This window comes from Zalophus californianus, chromosome 9 (assembly GCF_009762305.2).
Source record: "Zalophus californianus isolate mZalCal1 chromosome 9, mZalCal1.pri.v2, whole genome shotgun sequence".
Classification (NCBI taxonomy): Eukaryota; Metazoa; Chordata; class Mammalia; order Carnivora; family Otariidae; genus Zalophus; species Zalophus californianus.
This window is the reverse complement of record NC_045603.1, coordinates 76,427,437-76,451,236: the sequence shown is the minus strand read 5'-3', so window position 1 is coordinate 76,451,236 and position 23,800 is coordinate 76,427,437. Positions and strand designations below refer to the sequence as shown.

The 23,800-nt window shown below is 41.2% G+C and overlaps 1 protein-coding gene across 5 annotated transcripts in view; it reads right to left on the bottom strand.

The window, feature by feature from the left end:
* Positions 1–19,087, bottom strand: part of SINHCAF (SIN3-HDAC complex associated factor) — a 33,097-nt gene extending 14,010 nt beyond the window's left edge. The window contains exons 1-3 of one of the 5 annotated variants that reach the window (XM_027595341.1): positions 18,692–19,087; positions 3,465–3,612; positions 1,805–1,904 (exon numbers count right to left, since the gene is read on the bottom strand). In XM_027595341.1, the coding sequence (XP_027451142.1) occupies positions 1,805–1,904; positions 3,465–3,592 (228 nt within the window). In that variant the 5' untranslated portion in view covers positions 3,593–3,612; positions 18,692–19,087. Of the gene's footprint in view, positions 1–1,804; positions 1,905–3,464; positions 3,613–16,381; positions 16,583–16,612; positions 16,771–17,643; positions 17,811–18,350; positions 18,492–18,691 lie in introns of those variants that run through there. The other 4 variants (XM_027595338.1, XM_027595337.2, XM_027595342.2 and 1 more) reach the window with 4 other exon arrangements.
* Between the last annotated feature and the right edge of the window lie 4,713 nt (positions 19,088–23,800).

Genomic DNA, 23,800 nt, shown 5'->3' with positions numbered 1-23,800 from the left:
TGAAGCAGGCAATACTGTGTGCTGTACAAAAAACTGAAGTAGATACGAACCATGAGAGACGATGGACTCTGAAAAACAAACTGAGGGTTCTAGAGGGGAGGAGGGTAGGGGGATGGGTTAGCCTGGTGATGGGTATTAAAGAGGGCACATTCTGCATGGAGCACTGGGTGTTATGCACAAACAATGAATCATGGAATACTACATCAAAAACTAATGATGTAATACATGGTGATTAACATAACAATAAAAAATTAAAAAATAAAAAACTGAAGTAGATTTATATATGGTAAGAATGACCAAAGAGGTTAAAGAAAATCAAGCCTAACAACAACTAACATTTCTACAAGACAGTGTTTTAAGGTTTACAAAAAGCTTTCATACACTTTTGATTTTACCTTCACTACAAAGTAGTAAGGGGACTATTTTTGTTACTCCAATTTAGGGTGAAGAAAAACAAGAGAAATTCTCTTTTGCTTTATTTCACTAAGATAGTAAATGGGCGAGAATGGGTAGAAAGGGGTACAAGACCAAATCAAGGTTTTCACACCTACGCTTTACGCTCTTTTCACTATACGCTTTTATCCCTGAGGTCATTTACATGGCAATGCTATGTTCTCTCACTGCCTAGCATGGCACTGGTCCAGCCCTGCCTGGTACCACTTCTCATGAATTCATTCACCTTTACTATTTGCACATTTCCACCCATAAAAAGGTTGCCATCACCTTCAAAAATCACAATTTGGATTGTCTCTAGATAAGCTATTATTAAGAGAAAACTCACTTTTTAAATAACTTTTTTATAAGTCATAAGACCCACAAAAACCTATAATAATGTAACATGGTCACCAAACAACAATGTAAGGCTACTGTTAGGAAAAAAGATAAAGAGGGGCGCCTGGGTGGCTTAGTCGTTAAGCGTCTTTCTTCGGCTCAGATCATGATCCCAGGGTCCTGGGATCAAGCCCCGCATCGGACTCCCTACTTCTCCCTCTCCCAATCCCCCTGCTGTGTTCCTGCTTTCGCTGTGTCTCTCTCTGCCAAATAAATAAAATCTTTAAAAAAAAAAGGAGAAAAGATAAAGAATAAATGTCTGCCTGCTTAAAAACAAGTATTCTGTATAAATGCCATAAACGTTCTAAAAGCTAGCATACAAAAGAATTAAGTAAGACTTAACAGTGTTGTTTTGGTCATTGAAAACCAGTGACCATGAGCAAGTAGAACACACATTTACATACCAGTATAACCTCAACCAGATTTAAATATAGAGAATAAGAATAGCTTCCACATAATTGATCACTATGTGTTAGACTTTACATATATAATCTCATTCAGTTCTCAAAAGAGCTATGAGATAGCTATTATCCTTGCACTTTATAAGTAAATGTAACTTGCCCAAAGTTCACAATTACTAAGTGGTAACAGCAGGATTGAAATCCAGTTGATTCTAAACCCCATGCGCTCATGATGGTACCACAGTAAGTTAGGATAAATGTTATCCTAAGAGATGAAAAAAGGATCCATGTCTAATTAACTGGAGGAATGTGTGTTAAACCTAAAAATATGTGAATGTACACTGTGAATCTCCAAAATGAGGATATTGGATACAGCCTTAGGGAAATGTTACACCAAGCTATTTTGCTTCTAAACATGCCAAAATGTTAAGTAATTATATCTGAGCAGTAACCGTTTATTTTTTTTCCACTTTTCCATCTGAGGGATGTACTACTTCCTAAATTAGGGGGAAAACTGAAGTTACTTTAAATGTAAAAGAGGTATAACTAACAAAGACAAAAGATGAACTAACATGATTCCAGTTTTTTTTTGATCCTGCTGGCAATTTCTTCCATCTTTTCACAAGCAGGACACAGGCGTTACAGATGTCTCCAGAACGGGTCTCATGCAACCTGATAAGAAAACAATCAAACCTTTATTAGTCTCATTTACATTAAAGAATTCATGCAGGGGCACCTGGCTGGCTCAGTTGGTAGAGCATGCAACTCCTGCTCTGGGGGTTTTAAGTTTGAGCCCCATGTTGGGTGTAGACTTTACATAAAAATAAAATGTTAGGGGGAAAAAAAGAATTCATGCAATTACATTTCTTTTAGAAAAAAATACACCCGATTACAGTTTATAGATGCTATTTCTAATTGTCCTGGATGACCCAGTTCCATTGTTTCTGTGGTACTTTTTATTAAATCCTTGATCCAATGAACCAATTTTATGTACTGCAATTTGGTCATCCTAAAATAATGTTTTTAAAATTAAATAATAGTAAAATTTAAGACCTAGAGAAGATCCTCGTCACCATGGTTTCAAACAATGTAGTCCAATTAATCTTTTTGAAGTGTGTAGGTACTTCCACAAACAAAATGTCACCTTTTAAGTAAAATAATGTATCATGATATTCTAGTTTTACAAGACACGTTAACTGGAGAAGCACTGTAATTTTTTCAAAATGATTGCATCTGCACAGGGGTAAAAATCTATAGGACTAGTCACCAAGCTCTTTTTTAAATTTTATCTTTGAGAAACAGATTTAATACATTTTTCCTGTATTACAAATACATACAGAAAAATACTGGTAACTTTTATCATGTATACCACTGGAAACATTAAAAGAAAAATGTAATTTAAAAAGGGAAGGTCAGGGGAAATTCTTTGACAACCTTCAAAATAATTACAAAATCCAGGATTAATAAACAATCACCAGGTATTTTGATTTAAAAAAGGTGGTAAAAATAACTTCTAATATGGGAAATGGTTCAACACTAAGTATTTTACCCAAGTGTTTGTCAGAAAGTAAATTCCATTCTAATAACCAGAGGTTTATTGTCAAAAGATAAATGAGGGGCACCTGGATGGCTCTGTCAGTTAAGCGTCCAACTCTTGATTTCAGCTCAGATCATGATCTCAGGGTCCTGGGATGGAGCCCCACCTACTGCCTGCACTCAGCGGGGAGTCTGCTTGATTCTCTCTCTTCCCCTCCCACTGCCCCTCCCCCCCCAAAATAAAGAAATCTTAAAAAGAAAAAAGATAAGTGAAGAACAAAATTATAAAATGAAACATACCCTGACAGACTTCAGGGCAGAACATTAAGTCCTGTTATTATCCTCAGGAGGCTGAGTTAAAATACATTTCCATAATTTAGAAAAACAAAGCAAAGAATAGAAAACTATCGGAAGACAACGACTATTAAGAGAGAATAAGAGTAAAGTCTCTATATATCTTGAAGTTAAAAACAAAAGAGTTTGGTATAACTAAGGGGCTTCCGATACAGTACAGTAGTTCCTTATAATCTGGAAAAGGGTTAAGTAATCAGTACTGTTTGGTTCGTTTTCAAAGCAAGAGCCTTAAAATAGCCTAGATGAGAATGCAAGTGATTTTAATTTATTAGCACGTCACTCCAATTGCCTGCCTGATCTTTTTCACTCTAAGAATGGTAAAAAAACATCAGATGATCTTACCCAAAACAGCTCTGGAAGTCCTTTTCATAGCGTTTACTGTCAGTGAATCGAGAACTGGAGGACTTCGCTCTGCAAATACAGCAGCCCTCTATACTTCGGTACATCTTTGGCTTGTGAAAACCAAACATCTTTTCTTCTGGGCAATAGTCTGTAAAGCCAAGGGAATTGACACAGCTTTGTTTAGGGCTGTAACAGGGAACCATTAAAAGGAGAGTTCTCTGCTCCACCCCACCCCCAGCAACTTGCTATTACATGACCAAGCCAGACAGGAGGGCTCTGGGGAAGACCTCCCGGAAATACCGCCATTCTTGGCACTAGCATGGCAAGTGCATAAAAACACACGGAATAGCTCAGTTATTTAAAGGCCTCTACCACACCTCCTTCTACCCCACTGGCAACACTCATTCCAAAAATGAGGGGAGGGAGGCATTTTTTAGAAATCAACTTTTTAAGTAGAAATTATAACAAACTCTCCCCACTATAAAATGATGGAATCATACACAATGAAGGACACATCCTAAAATTTAAGATAAGGCACCCCCCCTTCTATTTTGCACCTTTGCATGGATATGATTCCCCGCTGGGGAAGTTCTGAGCATTTACCATGACCACTATTTGATACTAAGAACACAAGTAGCTCAATATGCATCAATCCACAATACTTTGCCCTATGGGAAGTTAGAGGGGATTTCTTCCGTGATAAATGGGAAGTTCTAAGCCAGCAAGTTGACTCTGAATTAAAACTACTGAAAGCAGGATGTAAAATTCACAAAAATCCAGGGTCAGGATTTAAGAATAATAATTTTGTAAATCATTAAAATGAATTAAAAACAAGCTCATATTTCTTGACCATTGGTCTAGTTCAGCTGTTACAGAAGTTTCTGGAGCTCTTCTATGAAGCCCTGTGCCTGAGAGCAGTAATAAATAGTGAGAGGCAGATGTCCAAGAAATGTAGGGTGAGATAAATTATGATTCTCATGATAAAAAAAAAATCTCAACATCAAGCAAGGAAGACACAACTCTAGAGCTACATGTAGCAAACAAAAATGTAGCTGGCAGTAAATAACCATCTTAGAAGAAATTTAGAATATCCAAACCAGTGGAGCCTGGGTGGCTCAGACGGTTAAGCACCTGCCTTCGGCTCAGGTCATGATCCCAGGGTCCTGGGATCCAGCCCCGCATCGGGCTCCCTGCTGAGCAGGGAGCCTGCTTCTCCCTCTCCCTCTGCTGCTGCTTCCCCTGCTTGTACACTCTCTCTGTCAAAAATAAATAAAAAATCTTAAAAAAAAAGAATATCCAAACCAAGGGCCAGTTTCACCAGAACATCTGGTGTTCTTTTATGGTATCCCCTAAGAGAGGGACTAAAAAGGCAATGAATATAGAAACTAAACCCCAGTGGGTGTTAAGAGTCCAAATACAAATCATCACAAAAGCATCACATACAGCATCAGTAAGAGAAAATTATTAATACCAATCAGATTGGTGCCCATAGTTTTAGGAGTCATAACCATAGAACACCCTCTTTTAAAGGTCTTTTAGAAACACAATGAAATATAAGAGTAAAACAAAAACTTTGGTATGTCTTTGGATGATCTATCTGATCCCATTCCATCTCAAGTCTGGTTAGTATACCAGAGCAAGTATTTATAAAAGCAATTCACAGAAATAATCTAATATCCAGGCTGTGTGTGTGTGTCTGAGATTGAGGGATTCTGAAATATGGACAGAGGATTTATGATTTATGTTTAAGAAAATGTTTTATGAGCAAACAATTAGCTAAACACTGAAGCTTTCCTTTTAAACGGGCTATTGTTTATCAAGTGTTCTTTAATGTTTTTGTTGGTGAGGGAGGCAGGCAAAGAAGGGAGATGGGGCGGGGCAGAAGGCCACTGATGCATTTCAATAATTAAGCCTAAACAGTTATTTCAAGAATTGTTCAAACAAGAAAACAAAATATTCCTAGTTGATTATTTTTGTTAAATGGAGCACTTAGGAATTTGATTTTTTTGAGAGAAAAAATGAGGAAGATACTCTATATAGTAGGAAGAGGTATAGTAAGTAAGGCCTGTGAAATGAGATAGTTTTTCCCCAAACAACAAACCCAAATGATAAATGAAAAGAAAATGTCCTGGGGTGTCTGGGTGGCTCAGTTGGTTAAGCGTCTGGGGGTTCATGATCCCAGGGTCCTGGGATTGAGTCCTGTATTGGGCTCCCTGCTCAATGGGGAGCCTGCTTCTCCTTCTCCTGTTCTCCCTGCTTGTGCTCTCTTGCTCTGTCAAATAAATAAAATCTTAGAAAAAAGTGTCCTGAAGAAAATGACTGTGTATTCCTGTTTTGAGGCAAAAATGTTACTCTTTCCAGTCCTCACAACTAACCTGTGGGCTCTCCAAACTCCCCTAACATTCTCCATTACCATCAAGGTCAAAAGTCCACACTTCCTCTTACAGTCGCCAGCTTCATCAATAGCTCTAGGAAACTTCAGCCTCCCTTCTCAGCAAGGACAAAGGAAGTACAGCAAGAAAGGCCAGTTCATTCCATTAATACACAGACCAAATCCTATTACAACAGATAGATTCCTCTCTCCACTTACAATCCCCTTCCCTCTCCACAAATAAACATACCATCAAAACCATACAGCATTCGGGTCATCTCCAAGATAGGAACTATCTTCAATGAGGCTGGATTTGACCAAGAAACACAGTTTGTGCTAGTTATTACACTAGCAAGCTTTTAAGGAATGCTAGGGTTACAGCTAAATACTGAGGCCTTCCATTTTATAAGCAGCTATTGTGAATCAAGTGTTCATCTTCAATATGATTTTTTTGTTGGTGGGGATCTCCACAAAATTTACCCAACAGTCCCCACAAGACATCCCAGTCTTCAGATTGAGTAATATTTTTTTAGATATCAGGGGAAATCGCCTGATATCTTCTGATTGACAATCCTTTACGCAGCTCTGAGACCTTACGTTCGTCCTGATACAATTCTGCTTCAATGTCTGAGAGGAAGTAAATGCTAGGGTCCATGCTTTTCTAGGCAGTGCTAAATGCAGTAAGGTGCAAGGCATTCACCTGATGCAACACACAAGTAGTGTATGAACCTTTCAATGGATCACTTAAACCTATTAAACCTTTTCTGCGCTTATTCCTGCATTTGAGAGGCACCTGGGAATCTGCAGCAAATACACAGGGGTTTCATTTTGGGCTTTGTTTACAGCAACCCAGTTAAGCAGTGGTTGGTGTTTTAACCATTTTGTGCTTTGGGGAGCCCAGAAATTAAGGAAAGTATTTTCACAGAATCTACAGACCCGCTAATGTTTAAAAAATTAAAAAATAAAACAAAAACAACCCTAAAAAACCTACCCACTGTCTGGAGGAAAAGGACACAAAATGGCTCTAAAACCAACTTACTTTTTATATTTGAGAAGGTGGTAGGTAGGTGTGACACAACTAGATTTTAGACCTGGAATTTGTTATTTCAACAAACCTGGTGGTTCCTTGGAATACTTCTTTCCTAGTCCCACATTTGTGCAATATTAAACGATTCCTCCAGAACAATTTTATTTGTTCAAAGACACTGTAAGCTATTAAACTATTTGTGACTTTTGCATCTATTCTCACAGGAGTCACATCATTCGGCACTGTTTTCAGAGACGGAAGCTAATACCATCTGCTTCCTAATTGATGAATAATTACAGAAGAGAATGGGCACCATACAATCTTGCTCTTAAGTGTGTGGGGAAAGCAGAAGAAAATTAAGCTTTGAGATAAAGCCAAAAATCAGGAAAGACAAAATGCTTATTAAAAACTGCCATTTGTCTTCTAAAATTAGAATAGTGGTGATGGTTGCAAAACTCTGTAAATATACTAAAAACCACTGAATTGTACACTTTAAAAGTGAATTTTATGGTGTGTGAATTATATCTCAAAAAGCTTCTTTTAAAAAATGAAAACAGGGGCGCCTGGGTGGCTCAGATGGTTAAGTGTATGCCTTTGGCTCAGGTCATGATCCCAGAGTCCTGAGATTGAGCCACGCCCTGGGGGGGGGGGGGGCTGGCTCAGCGGGGAGCCTGCTTCTCCCTCTCCCTCTGCCTCTTCCCCTGCTCATGCTCTGTCTCAAATAAAATCTTTAAAAAAAATAATAAAAATAAAAAAATAAAAATGAAAACAGACTGGGTTAGGAATTTTCCTGTCTTTATATATCTTTGTAACCTCAGCATCTAGAATCCCCGTCACTTAGTAAGTACTCAATAAATGTGATTAAACTTTTTTAACAAGTTATTTCTTTTAAAAAGTTGCTGTTTATACAGCATTTCATGTTTTATAAGGCACTTTCATTAACATTATTTCTTCGGCTGCTGTCAGCCAAATAGCCACAAATTTTTACTGTTCTGTCCAACTTAATCCAATCTCCCAAAGGGTGCCTGGGTGGCTCAGTTGGTTAAGCGACTTCCTTCAGCTCAGGTCATGATCCTGGAGTCCCGGGATCAAGTCCCACATCGGGCTCCCTGCTCAGTGGGGAGTCTGCTTCTCCCTCTGACCCTCTCCCCTCTCATGCTCTCTCTCACTCTCTAATAAATAAATAAATCTTAAAAAAAAAAAGATTAAAGTTAATAGTTAAGTCAGCAAAAACCATAAGAGAAGTAACTGTAATTATATGGGCAAAATATCATATAGACAACAAAAAGTGAATTTTAAAAAATGCAACAATTAATTCTAAACATCTGATTAATTTCCCGGGGTTTTTTTCCCCACTTTAAATCTGCACACTTCATATAAAATCTAATGATCAAATTAATTAAAGGATGGGGAATGCAACCTTAGTGTTAACACAAGGAAAGAGTGGGGTCAACTGTGTATCAAAGATACAAAAGGTATTCTATTCTTTATCAAGTAATCTCTATGCCCTATGTGGGGCTCAAACTCAACCCTGAGAGCAAGAGTCCAATGCTCAACTGACTGACTGAGCCAGCCAGGAGCCCCATCAAAAGGACCAATTCTAATCTAACCTAATGAGATTACGAAGCCGAAGAGCAGGGATGGTATCTATTTTACACTTAATTCAACATGCAGACTGAGTGCAACATAATATAAATGGGAAAGAAAAGGAACCTTCACAGCAACAGCTAATACTGAAGGGATGCTCTTTCAGAAAAGTTTTCTGATAAATAATTCTAGCCTTAAAGAGGCTCTTTTAACAATACTAATTTTAAACTTGACTTTGATCAGGAAACAGTATGAAGAATAGTGAAATGCAAATTTTAAAGCTTTTAGTACCCTTTTTAATATGGAATTGGAGATAGTGAGGTGAAAAACTTAATTCTACAGAGTATTCTTGTCTTTTATATCTTACAAGGGTATTAATTTAACATTTAGAAAAATAGAGATTTATCTTCTTATGATAAATGCAACATCTAATTGGCTCACCTTTTTTGGTACACTTTGAAGGACACCAACAGTTCCTCCTAAATATAACTTCCCCAATTCCACTTTCTAGATTCCTTTCAGGAAGTAAAGGGTTTTTTAATTTTTTTTTAGATTTTATTTATTTATTTATTTATTTTGACAGAAACAGTGAGAGAGGGAACACAAGCAGGGGGAGTGGGAGAGGAAGAAGAAGGCTTCCCGTTGAGCAGAGAGCCCGATGTGGGGCTCAATCCCAGGACCCTGGGATCATGACCTGAGCTGAAGGCAGACGCTTAAGGACTGAGCCACCCAGGCACTCCAGGGTTTTTTTATTTTCAAAAATACCTTTCAAAACTCAAAATGCCACTGAATGGACTGGATAGAAGAAAACTGAAAAGAGAAGTTATGTATGCCAAGGGTGAGAAATCAACTTTATAGTTAATGTCACAATTTGTCCATGCCACTTAGGGAAATGAAATTCTGATTAACACATTTACGGTGCAACCTCCCAAAAAAGTATTCCTAAAGTGTTTTTCATTTTCAATAGACCAAAATCCTACAGCTTCTAATCATCACTTTTTCTTAAAAACTGACACAGACCTTAAGGAAAAAAAAAATACACAAGATACTGGAAGCATCCTAAATGTCCATGGATTCTTAGACTGGTTAAATTATAATGTCTTCAAGGCGCCTGCGTGGCTCAGTCGCTAAATATCTGCCTTTGGCTCAGGTCCTGATCTCAGTGTCCTGGGATCGAGCCCCACATCGGGCTCCCTGCTCTGCGGGAAGCCTGCTTCTCCCTCTCCCACTCCCCCTGCCTGTGCTCCCTGTCAAATAAATAAATAAAATCTTAAATAAAAAAAATGATGTCTTCATACTACAGAACACAGTTTCAGCCCCTAAAAAGAATGCAGAGATCTGTGACATGTACAGCGTGAGAACTATCCCAAGATACCTTGTTCTGTAAAATAAGCGAGTAACAGTTACACAGTACAATCCCATAGAGTGTTTTTAAAATGGGACCTTAAATAAACTGGCTTTTTAAAATAGGTTTTTAGGGGCACCTGGGTGGCCCAGTTGTTAAGCGTCTGCCTTCGGCTCAGGTTATGGTCCCAGGGTCCTGGGATCAAGCCCCGCATCGGGCTCCCTGCTCAGAGGAAAGCCTGCTTCTCCCTCTCCCACTCCCCCTGCTTGTGTTCCCTCTCTCGCTGTCTCTCTCTGTCAAATAAATAAAATCTTTAAAAAAAAAAAAAGGTTTTTAAAAACAATAACTAGTGGTTGCCTCTGAGGGGAGCAAGAATGAAAGAAACTTACTTTCACTTTCCTCTTTCTAGCACCACGCCCCAAAACCTTAGTTATCATTGCACACCTTGACTTAACTAAAGAGGGATCTGAAAGAACCGAGGCAGCTTAAACAAACTTCCTCAAAGACACAAGATGGAGAGATACCCATTAGGAAATATGCTCTAAAGCAGAGAGAGTACAGAACAGACATGGAGCAGAATGGGAAGGAAGCTGCAGAGAAGAGACAAGCAAAAGATTTGTAAAGTGGGAAGGAAGCAGCGGTGAACAAAGACAAAAGGAACCAAGCAACCAAAGACAACTTTGAAGTGAAGGAGATGGCATTTCTTAAATGACAGGATGATGGGAAAGGAAGAGAGATAAACACTGAAAAACACCCGTGATCAAAAGTTATGAGCAACCTTTAGTTGCTGTAACTGTTAATGTCACCCTTGACACCATTTTTAGTCAGTGGTATGCTATCTTCAATCACCTGTAAGTACAGGATCCAGTAAACACTAACAGTGTAACTGGAGCAACACTTCACGGAGTCAAATACGACTAAGTGTGTTTTGTGTTCTCATGCTGCTAGGCCACTTGGCTGCAATGTTCCCCCACAATGAGACCTGTTTCATCAGCAATTAAGGAAAGCGAAAGCCATGGAGCAACTGAACATGATTACTCCCTCTTACCTCCTTGATACCAATCCATATCCCAACATCAAAAGTTCTGAATTTACTTATCCACTTTTAGAGGACAAATTTTAACTTGCCTGGAGGAAAACTGAGAAAGGGTTGTGGACCCCACTTGTTTGCCATTGGCTTCTTTACACATGCACCCAGTCTCTGAGAAATTATATGGTTAAGTATTTATTATGGCTGCCTATGGAATCCACACTTAGCAGAAGAACCTAGAACTCATCCTACAGGAAAGAGGTCAAACTCAAAAATAAAGTCTTCAACTGAAATAGCATAAGCTAAAAATAAAAATAAAAAAATCCAGGTCTCTGAGTTTTAGATAGTGTAAAAAAAAAAAAATACTAGGTCCTCCCATTTTTAATAGTGTGAAAAAACACTGGGTATCCCAATTCTAGATTAGGAGTGATTCCAATGGATGAGAAAATTGTAAAGGTTGGGGACTGCTTCTAAGGGATGATTATCATCATTTAAGAAATGTAACTACTGTTGAGTCTGGTGAAAAAAGGCACTGTAATGAGTCAAGTTGGAGTCTATTTCTGCTTTTGTCTTTACAACTGAATAGGAAGTCACTTCTAATTTTATTTGCCCCTCTGCAATATTAGGGTGAAATCTCACTTCTACTTTCCAGGGATGCTGTGAAGCAAGAGTATGAAAATACCAGTGTCTGTATACCATCTATTTCCTTGAATTTATAAGACTTGCACATTATAGGGGTCCCTGGGTGGCTCAGTCCTTAAGCGTCTGCCTTCGGCTTGGGTCATGATCCCAGGGTCCTGGGATCGAGCCCCACATCGGGCTCGTTGCTTGGCGGGAAGTCTGCTTCTCCCTCTCCCACTCCACCTGCTTGTGTTCCCTCTCTCACTGTGTCTCTCTCTGTCAAATAAATAAATAAAATCTTTAAAAAAAAAAAAGTTGCACACTATAGAAATATAAGCTCAATCTATCCCAGGACATGTCCAACAAATTAAACTGAGGATAGAATCCTGATTTCTGAAGGTTTTCTTTTAAGCCCAGGTTTGTGGGAAAAGAGGAACTTGGTCTTTTCAGGGAGATTTTAAGGTCATGAAATTGGACCATATTCTTTTCTGTGAAGCTGTCGTATTTCCAAACTTATGAAAAACGGTAAGAAACGGGATATGGTAGCGTACACCTGGTCTGACCCAAACCTCAGAAAATTTTCTTAAGCTCTCTGACCCTTCCATTTCTCAATAGTACCTACAAAGCATCAACACAAGGACTGGCAAGTCCTAACCTTTAAATACTCTAAATTAATTCCATAATCTTCTCTTCCAGACATGCTCTTCTGGTGTTCACCTTAGTTATGACCTATACAGTCACACAAAAAATCTGGAAGTCAACTGGGCTCTCCCTTATCCTCTGCCTGGCTCCCAACATGTTTCTACTATGAAGTCCTTACTTCTTCCTTCACTTCTCTGGTTCATGTCCCTTCTGTGCTCACTGCCTATTTGTTCCTTCAAACAGGTGGTCTTCCTAAAGCTCAAACATTAATCATCTCTTCCAAGTTATCAATACGGGCTTTAGAATAATATCTAAGCTCCCTGGCACGAAATGCAAAGCTTTTCAGGATCTGGTCCTGCCTACCAGCTGCTCCCAACTTGGAATCCTGATATTCCAGGAGTGTCAAAAACCAACTTTAATAACTAGCCACATCTCTACTCAGGTTGTTATCTCTGTCTGGGATGGTTTCACCTCCATCGCCTCAACTCAGGAAATTATATATATATATTTTTAACAAAAGCTGTCTATACCTGTATTATAATACCTAACATAGGATTTTTACATACTTGTTTGCTATATTATCTCCTCCTCTCAATGGTAAACTGTTGCAGGGCAGGAACTGTCTTACATTACAACCAGGTGCTGCCTGTACAGGGTACACAGATAAACAAAGAATTTGCTAACACCTGAAGAGTGGGATAGGCAAAACAGATCTGAACGGTATACTTGAGGGCACAGATGGGAAATGGCATCCACAATAAAAAGGTGTATTAAAAAACTGGTATTTTGAATGGATTCATTTTTAACACTGTCTATAGACTTTTGCAGAAAAAAAAAATTGTGAGGTTCAAAGATTTCCAGGGAATGTAAACCAAGTGAATTACTCTAATTAGAGAAGATTAATAATAATTCAATGCTTTCATAACAATCAGCAGAAAAATATTTCTTATTTGAAGCAGGTATGTGGGGAGGAAGGAAAGATTAAGAGAATAGTGTGGAACAAAATGAAATCTCAAAATGAGAGCTATTTAAACTCAGCATACATTAACATGAACCAAATTAAAATTACATTAAGACAGATCAAACTTATAATAGGTGGAAACAACTCAATAAAAAGCTAGCAATGAATTACTTTAGTTCAATTGCAACTCTCATATTTCTGGTGCAAAAAGAAAACCTTCCTTGAAAACAAACTGCCTTCTCTTGGACTAGATGCATTTCCAGATTATTTCCATAATACAGAAAACCTTAGTTATAGACTCAATTAAGAGAGAAACTGGGGGGCGCCTCGGTGGCTCAGTTGGTTAAGCAACTGCCTTCGGCTCAGGTCATGATCCTGGAGTCCCGGGATCGAGTCCCACATCGGGCTCCCTGCTCGGCAGGGAGTCTGCTTCTCCCTCTGACCCTCTTCCCTCTCATGCTCTCTATCTCTCATTCTCTCTCTCTCTCAAATAAATAAATAAAATCTTTAAAAAAAAAAAAAAAAGAGAAACTGGGGGCACCTGGGTGGCTCAGATCATGATCCCAGGGTCCTGGGATCGAGCCCCACGTCAGGGTCCCTGCTCAGCGGGGAGTCTGCTTCTCCCTCTCCCTACCTACTTGTGCTCTCTACCTCTCTCTCAAATAAATAAAATCTTTTAAAAATTAAATAAATAAATAAAAAAGAAACCGAAGAGCCAAAAGACAATGAAATGTTTTCATTATCTTCCAGAGTCAAAACTAAGTGTGGGAAATCCAGGACTCCTGTGGACAAGAGAAATCAGGAAGAAAGAAAATGGCATTTTCTTGATTTCCACAAGTTTTTGATATAAAATGGTTCAATCAGAACTGGACAGGCAACCTGGTGTAGAAGACAATGTCTTCCCAGAACCAGTTTCTGAAGGTGGGGGGAGAGGGCCAAAGACACTCATTCCTTCCACTCAACATTTACTGAATATTTCCTGCAGCAATGTTACTGGCCCCGGGCCTCAGTTTTGCCTCCTGTAAAATGTCTACTTCCCAAAGTTGTGAGAACAGCCAATATTTACCAAGTACATTACTTAACTATTTATAGCTTTGTTAAGTATTATTATTACTATTTTGCAGAGGAGAAAATTGGACCACAAAGTGACTTATTTAACATGATCACAGCTTTGAAACCTAGGCATTTTAACCCAACTTCCGACCAACCAACCTAGTGCCTCAACAAATGGGTTCCCTTCTTTCTCAGCCAATTATATTCCCTTTAAGTATAAGTAAATAAATGGTCATATTTTAAAAACAACCTACTATGTGTTAGCATGGTAAATTAATTTGTCCTCCTAACAGCTGATGCAGTTGGTTTAGATCTCAAATAAGCTTAAGCTTTCACCAGTGAAAAACTTATTTTACATGGAAAATCATTCTCAAATTGCTTTTCTGACATAAATCTGCTGGAGTCTGAGCCCCACGAGCCAGGTTTTTCCAGGGCCTGATTACAACTGGGAAAATAAATTGACCATCCAGCTTCCAGACCTGTAGAGTTAAGAATACAACGCAACAGCAGTCTTGAGGCCTGCTGCCCACCAAAGTTCCAGAATGCACTACCTATTTCATCTCCAAACTCCCTCAAAAAGTAATGCAAAAAGAAAGGCGGTAGACCTTGTCTGTCAGTCTTTCCCACTCTCCATTCATTCACCTTGATAAATCAAATCTCCCTTGCACATATCATGTGATATTTAAAATAAAAACTGTTGGGATGCCTGGGTGGCTCAGTCGGTTAAGCGACTGCCTTCGGCCCGGGTCATGATCCCAGGGTCCTGGGATCGAGTCCCACAACAGGCTCCTTGCTCAGCAGGGAGCCTGCTTCTCCCTCTCTCTCCCTCTGCTTGTGCTCTCTCTGTCAAATAAATAAAATCTTGAAATAAAAATTGTTAAGCTCTTTTGTATTTGAAATCTCCCAGAACACTGAAATTCTAGCTGTATCCCAGATATAAAATACTAATTAAGAAAAACAAATCAAAGAATCTTAGTGTACTTACAAAGCATCTCTTATGCTTCTTAAATAACCCAGAGAAATAACTGCACAAAAGAAATTCATAAAGTTATTGAATACAAACTTTTTCATTTTCTTGACATGTTCCTTCTACCCACTTGAGAAATGTACTGTTACTAGTATTGGCTGCCTTTAAGTATTTGTACTTTGGTCAACCAAAACTTGGGAGAAACATGTCTATTTAATAACAGAACAATGAAAAGCACAATTTGTAGAGGGTTTTTGTTGTTGTTGTTGGGCGTGGCATCTAAGGATACTATTTTTTTGGTAAGACCACTTTTAGATTCTAACCCTTAAACATGATCCAAGCGCAGGAGAAATCAGGAAAGAAGCAGCAGATACGGTGCTGCTTATCGGCTGTCTAGACTGCAAGCAAACCCCAAATACCAAAGAAGCATCCATGTGTCAAACCAGCATAATTTTTGAGCTATGCCTGGGGCCACATTAAAAAAAAAAAAAAAGAAAAAAGTTGGCTTGAAAAGAAAATCTAAGAGGGGTAACCAGAAGGTCAACCCCAGTTCACAGGAACTAGGAAGCAGCTAGCAGGGATAGCTGTAGCCTTTTACCCTGTCATCCCCCTGATTAGCTTCCTCCCCAACCCCCGTATAATATCTCCAAGGCAGGCCCAACTCCCTACGAGCTAGCTTCTTCAAGGTCATCCTAGATAACGCAGTGAACAATCACCAAACATTGAGCCAGGCATACCTTTAGGCCTAAGAGAGATTTTCCCCCTTCCCCAAATGGTTATATAAATACTTTAAATGCCATCAGGCTTTTCTCCAACTCCACCAGAAACAAACTCCCAGACTTTAGATTGAGCAACTAAATAAACGTGTTCGGTTTTGCGACCCACATCATTAAAAGGCTTTTCAAGTCCGGCAAACTCCTGTTCAAAAACAGGTGCTTTCAGTGTACTTTTAATGACAAGGTCAAATTCTTATTTTTAATTATTAAAAGAAAAAGAAAAAAAAAGTTTTTTCAGCCTTCCTTAGGACAACGTGAGGCGTGGGGACTGGGGGAGTATTGCTGAGGTAAAACTGCCTCACACAGGGTCCGTATTGGTCTAATCAGTAATTCCTAGCCTTCCCAGTGCCTGTAGTGAGTTACCCCAGGTTAGACGGAGAAAATAAAAACAAAGAAACCTACTAGGTCTAGTTACCAGAACAAACTGCACCGCCCTGCCACCCCAAGAAACCAACCCCACCCGCAACCAAAACAAACCTCGCCCCTCCGGGATCCCCCTCCCACACGTAAACACACAAAGAAAACAGCGGCACGCACAATTCAGCTACAGTCCTCACTTCCCCTTGTAGGACAACGGGGAGCCCCGAAACTTCCTCACGGTGGTTTTTTCGGGCGTCGTCGGGGCTGGGTCCCCTTAACGTGCGGGCCACGGCTCGGCTGCGGGGGGTTGGGGGTGCCCGCCGCACGCACCGGCTTCCCAGAAAGCAGCAAGATGCCTCCCCAAGTCCTCCCGCGGCCCTCGGGCCCCCCCAAACGCGCCCCCCCGACCTCGGCACGCGGTGACGGCCGAGAGAGAGGCACCACGGCAGCAAATAGAAACGCTCCCCGGTGGGTTTGTTGGTAAATAGAACAACTTGGGTCGGGAAGAAAGTTCCTGCGGAAAGCTGTTCGCCCGGGCGAAGGCGGCAGGAGGTGACCCGAGTCCCTCGCCGCTTCCTCCCTCACCTGCGCCGGAACAACGGGCCCCCGCGCACGCCCGCCCGCCCGCCCGGCGCCTCCCGCAGGCCGCGCCTCCCGCACGCCGCGCTGCCGGGGCTTGTTCCTCCTCATGGCTTTGCCCTGACGTAATTCAAACATGGCAACAGTTCGACTTCAAAGGCGAATCCACAGACCTCCCAGACACAGGCTCCGGGCCACGGGTAACGGGCCAAGAACTCGGGGCCACGCTCTCCCGGCCCCTCGGCCGTCGCGGCACTCGGCGCCCGTCCTGAAGCGCCGGGGCCCCGAGACCGCCGCCTCCCTGCCCGCCCGGAGCGCGGAGCACGCCGCCTCCCCGCGCACCAGCATGGCACCTCACACCAGCAGCGCCGCCAAAGTTTCCCCGCGAGGGGCTGAGGAACAAAAGCCCCTCTCGAAACTCGCCCGAAGTTCGGGGGGCCGGGCCCGCACGGCCCTCCGCCCCGAGCGCCGGCGGGGCCCGCACGGGCACATGCAGCTCTTTGTTTTCTGTCCAGCCGGGCGCTGCCTACGTGCAGCATCAGGGATGTCGGATTGTTTCTCAGAGGCGAGACACTTGACGATCACCCTGGCGAAGGGTCCGGGCCCCGCGCCCTGAGAGCCCGGAGCCTGTCCCCCCTTCCTCCCCTCAGCAGCAAGCCCATTTAATCAAAGTTTTTCAGTGTCCTTGATGAGAAACGCCCGATTACCCGCCCCGCACCAGCGGAGAGTTGGCGACTTTCACTCTGCTTTTTAAACTGGCAAGACGCCATCATCAGCAAATCACATTGTCCTGCCAGCCGGCCGGCCCCAACAACACCCGCATCTCACTGCCGGCCCGGAGCCGGACACTCAACACAGACCTCCGGCGAAAACCAGGGTCGCAGCCCCAAGCACGTGGTCTGTCATGTTCAGCACAAAAAGCAGTGCCCTCAAGAGTTCTCTCACTCCTTCGGCGCAGACAACGCCGCTGCCTCCATCCCCAAGTCAACTTGGCTCTGACTGGCCATCTTAAGCCGCACACGGTTACCCCAGAAAGCCCCCGCCGTGGCGCCCACATCTACGCTACAGGTGAATAAATTGCGAACAAAACTTGAGGCTCCACAGACACATCGGCCCCCCGCGCTGCCTGGGCGCGGTCCCGGGGGAAGAGGCGTTGGGGAGCCGGGCTGCTTCGGAGCGGCCGCGTGTTGCTCTCATTGTCGCATCCGCATCCCTCCGGAGTTCGGCAAACAACGCCACGCCGCGTGCACCCCGGCCACCCCGGCGCTGACCCAAATGGCCGATTTAAAACCCCCTCACGCCCGCCAGCTCGCAAGTAGACGGCAACTTAAGTTTCCGAGCGAATGGCGTTTATTGTCCACCCTTCTCAAACGCGCGGGGGGCTGCAATGAAACTAAACCACGAGGTTCAACCACGGCGCCCGACCACTCCCGGGGCGCGCGCCCACGCGGATGCACCAGCCCCGGGCCCCTCCGCAATTGCCAGCAAGTCGTTTTTCTCTCGGGCCTTCCAGCCACCCAGCTCCTTTCCGCCAGAGAACACTAGGGCTGAGAAAAGTCATTGTCACCTTCAACGTGGATCCCTCAACTCCGGCGACTCCTCACTCGTTAGCAGCCTCCACTCACTTCCCCCACCCCAACACTTTCGGTTTGCCTCCACTATCCTCCCCAATTAAAAAGACACATTAACGTGTATACAAAAGAACCCGGGGTTTGAAGATCACGAGAACATTGCTCCCAGCAATGCCATCTCCAAGACAAAACTTCCTGTGCGTGCGTGTGTGTGTGCGTATGTGTGTGGAAGGACTGGGGGAGGTGGGGGAGGTGAAAAGAGAAAAAAAAAAAAACACTCTGAAATTAAAGCCTCATGAGACAGTTTTGCACCAGAGTAATGGTTAGAGTCACTCACCTTCCAAAGGCAGCCGTTCCACACGCAATAACGTTCCCGAGGTGCGGAGTGCACGCCAAGCCAACCCCCCCTCCAATCGCTCCCTCCTCCTCAACTGCCTTGTCTAGAAAGATTGTCTCCTGCAGTTCTGCAGTTGCTACCGCTGGCCGAGAAGGTGTAGATTCCGCTTTCCCTCTGCGCACGCGCGTCTCCCGGTACAAAATTCTCCTGAATCGAACTTATTTGCATACGGGCGCGCGCGCGTCGAGGGCTGGGAGGGGAGAAGGCCCGGCGGCCGCGCGCGCTCCCGGGGCCTCTATTGTCCTTTTAAGGGGAGAAGCGCCGCGGCGCGGGAAACGAGGCGGCCAGAGGGAAACGGGGGCGGGGACTGCTTACTACGGCTGACGTCACGTAAACAAACGCCCCCTGGCTGGAGGCTGCGGCGGAGGGGGAGTGGCGGGGTGGGAAAGGCGGAAAGGTTAGCGGCGGAGGGAGAACGTTTGGCTGAGTGACGTGCTTTCCACCCTGAAGTTCTTGGGGCGCACCGTTTCTCGTTGAAAAATAGTTTTGGAAGCTGTTTTTGCAAAATTGTCACACTTGTGCCCACTTTCAGGCTGGAGGCGACAGGGGAGGTGGTCTTCCAAGCAACCAGAATGAATTTATGCCTCCTGTATTTCCTAAATTTTGTTTGGTTGGGTTTTTGAAGCTTTTTTTTTTTTTAGTCCTCTGGGACCAGGAGAGGTTCGTTTTTCCTACAGTTTTAATGAGACGTTTAATAAAGTCCCATTTTGACACTCTGCATTCATTAACTCCCGCCTGCCCTCCTCAAGCAGTAACCCAACCCATAACGATCCAATTTTTCCCCACTTTGGCCTTAAGATTTCAAGCCTGTCCGAGTGGAATGGTTGTTAATTTCCGTGGGAACAGTGTAGCTTTCCTAAAAGACTAGTCGGTGGAAAGTCAGTAATCTAGGAACATGCATACCTTCTCCAGCTGCTTGTTAAAGGTGTTCCACTCACCCAGAACTAATACCACTAACTGGTGGTCTTGGGAATGGCAAAAGTAGCCAGTCAAGTGCAGACTTTGCCTAATGAAATATATAATAAGCCAACAATTTAAAAGCTTCCTGTCCCGGGAGGAAAGAAAAAAAAAACTGAGAAATTGAAGTCACTCTTCTCATTTTAAGTGAAAAATGAAAAAAGAATACTTGTGATACACCTTTATTTGGAGAACACACCTAACACCAACAGACTGAGCCCCTGATGAAATGATAGAGGGAGGGTGGGGAGAGAGGAAGGATGTTTTTCCCAGAAACTTGATATTGTTCCCAAGCTACAAAAGTGTGGACATCAACCATAAAACTTAATCATCTGCTGACAAGTTTCACTGCTTTCACTGTAATGTCAACAATATGGATTTAAATAGATACTTCTGAAACGCTAATTTAATTCAACAACCAATTCACAGTACAGTCAAGACAAACCCACTTCCAACGTCTTTCAACTAATGCTGCTTTTTTTTCTTTGGGTCCTGTAACATACTGTTTCCCTAACTGTATATGAAAACTACATATTAAATACCTGTGAAAAAGAGAAAGAAAAGATACCCCTCACTAAAATGTGAACTCCCTTAGGGCAAGAATTTTATATTGTGTTCATTTTTGTACTTCAGTGCCTAAAACAGTGCATAGCAGAAAAATTGAAAAACTGCTTGTAAAATAATAAATTGATGGACATTTTCAAAGTTATTTATCAGACTTATCTCAAGTCAAAACAGCTTTACTTTAGTGTAGAATTTTTGTATTTACTCTAAAATGAGTTTGGAAGTTATAGTGATCACCTCGATTAATATGATGCCTATGATGCTCAAATGGTTCTTATCATAATAAATAAAGTGGAGTAGGCTTCCTAGCTGTTTCTGGGCTTTCTTTGGTAACAAACTGGACCTTAGCATAAACACTTAACTTCTTTTTGAAGAAAATTTTTATAAGTTGTCCTGGATTCTCACATTCTTATTTGGTTTATGACAGATCTTTCAAAAATAATTTCAAATTAGTATATGCTTTTCCAAGTATGAAAGTTGCAAGTGTGATAATATTTTTCAAACTTCAATTATTGCTTACAGGATATATCTATATATATATTATATATGTATATAAAATATAAAAATGTACCTTGAATGCCTTTTCTCTTAAAAGTTTATGTAAGGAATATATACTATAATCCAGGGATGGAATAGGTTCAAATGTACAAGCAATTCAGGAATTACATACAGTATTTAGGATATACTATTCAGATAAAAAACTACCTAGGGGTGCCTGGGTGGCTCAGTCCATTAAGCGGCCACCTTCAGCTGAGATCATGATACCAGAGTCCTGGGGTCGGCTCCCTGCTCAGTGGATAGCCTGCTTCTCCCTCTCCCTCTGCCTGCCTCTCTGCCTATTGTGCTCTCTCTCTCTCTCTCTCTCTGTGTCAGATAAATAAATAAAATCTTTAAAAGAAATTAAAAATTTTAAAAAAAGCTACCTGTAAGCTTCAGAGCTAAGTTACTTAATATTGTACAGCAAGACTTCCTGTGCTCTCAAAGTAGAGGTCAAGAAGTAATCTGGGTAATTTTTTGTAGGAAAGGTAGCAACAAAATCCTTAAAGAGGAATTTTAGTTTCTTAGAGCCTTAAAAAAAAAAAAAAGGAAAGAAAGAACCTCCTATTTTTGAACAACCAGATACATTCCAAAGGTTCTTTTGTTCATTTTGTTGCTTGAACATGTTGTTATGGCCGTCTCTATCCAGGTCCAATAGCTCATTTATGGGCTACTTTAAAATACTATTACCTAAATATCCCAAGTGAATTTTTCATAGAAAGAAAGAGAAAAAGGGAGAAAGGGAGGAAGAAAGAAAGAAAAAAGAAAGAAAGGAAGGAAGGATGGAAGGAAGGAAGGAAGGAAGGAAGGAAGGAAGGAAGGAAGGAAGAAAGAAAGAAAGAAAGAAAGAAAGAAAGAAAGAAAGAAAGAAAGAAAGAAAGAAAGAAAGAAAGAAAGAAAGAAAGAAAGAAAGAAAGAAGGAAGGAGAAAAAAGAAGTAATTTATAATATATAAATTTGGATAATAAGAGATTAAATTACACAATGTTAAAATATTTGAGTATTTTTAATGACTATAGTGCTATGTTGAACTCATATTGAGTTCTCAAAAATGTTGAAATTAAAAATATAGTAGGGGCACCTGGGTGGCTCAGATGGTTATGCACCTGCCTTCAGCTCAGGTCATGATTCCAAGGTCCTGGGATCGAGCCCCACGTCGGGCTCCTGGCTCAGCGAGGAGCCTGCTTCTCCCTCTCCCTCTGCCTCCCCCCCTGCTCATGCTCTCCCTCTGTATCTGTGTCTCAAATGAATAAATAAAATCTTTAAAAATAAATAAAAATAAATAGTAAAAATTGAAATTGAAATTGAAAATAAATTACAAGATATTCTGGTTAAGCCAACTACCTTCCTTATAATTTGTTGTCCCCACTGTAGAATTATTCCTAGCGCTTGAACATTTTTATTCATCTAGCAAACATTTAATGATCATAACTATGTGCCAGATAGTAAAACCATTTCAGAAGTAGAGGAGCTCAAGCCCTCCTTACGTTTTCTAACTTATTTCTATATAATTCTATTTTATTTGCTACTTTTTCTTCTGTAGGATTCATTGCCTTCTTTTGAGACTGAACGATTAAGCTACTTTACAATTTCTTATAATATTCTTGGCATGGATGATAAATTATATGTACAGGACTGAAAAGGACAATTCTTGCCTGGTAATGAAGGATATTATCAGCAATTTAGTAATGTTTGTAATGCCAACTCAAACTAATGATCGTTTTTAAATGAAGGCTAATACCCTCATCAGAGGCTTGTACCAACCACATCAAACATTTTGTTGAGCCCAGGAAAGAGCTGATTATTATTATTAAACATTGGGTTTAGTTCCTAGCAGGTAATAGCCATAGGACTAAACTTTTTCCTCACACCAAAACAAGCGTGGTATTTTGTTATTTATTTGTTTAAATTCTTTTGAAGTTCAACTAGCAAGTGGTCAGAGCAAGCCAGATAATCTTAAGCTATAAGGAATAGATTTGGTTATGTGATCTAAGCAATCCTCCAACAACCGTTTGACAGCTGCCAGAAAAATATATCTATTACTTAATTAAAGTTAGCTTTTCAAATTTTTGAACTTAAAGATTTAAAGAATCATCACAAATTTATTCTTAGAGGAACCTCTAAATTTATAGAAATTTTAAGTCTTATACTACCATCTTATGACATTTGAATAGTGTACTTAAAAAAATAAAATTACTGGTAACAAAAGTAATTTTATTTTAAGAAGGACATTGACTGGGGCGCCTTGGTGGCTCAGTCGGTTAAGCGTCTGCCTTTGGCTCAGGTCATGATCCCAGGGTACTAGGATCAAGCCCCCCATCGGGCTCCCTGATCATTGGGGAGCCTGCTTCTCCCTCTCCCGCTCCCCTTGCTGTGCTCTCTCTCTCTCTGTCAAATAAATAAATTAAAATAAAATTTAAAAAAAGGACATTGACAAACTAGAGTCAGTTGACAGGAGAGTAAATCAGGATGATGAAGGAGCTAAAAACCACAGCATAAAAACAGTAATTGAAGGAGGGGCTGTGTTTTGATTGTATAAGAGAGCAGTCTTCGACAATCTGAGGGACCAGCATTAGTAAAAAGAATGGGCTTGTTGCTTGTTCTTTTATGCCTAGGAACCAAATTTGTTTTGAAAATCACAAGAATGTAAATTTCTGCTAAACATCAGAAAAATCTCGACACATACGAGTAAGTCCAAAGATTGTTCAAAATACTTCATAGATTAACTCCCCATCACTAATGATGGTATTCACAAAAATAAAAGCAAAAATTTTATTTCAGTGAATTACAGACGTTATTTACAATATAAAGCTTGCTACCTCTGAACTCCTATAGAATTCTGTGGATCTATGATTCCATGGAATAAATGAGTGGTACCATCAATAAGTGCCTCAAGTTCAAAAGAGGGATTTTTTTTTTAAAGATTTTACTTATTTATTTGACAGAGAGACACAGTGAGAGAGGGAACACAAGCAAGGGGAGTGGGAGAGGG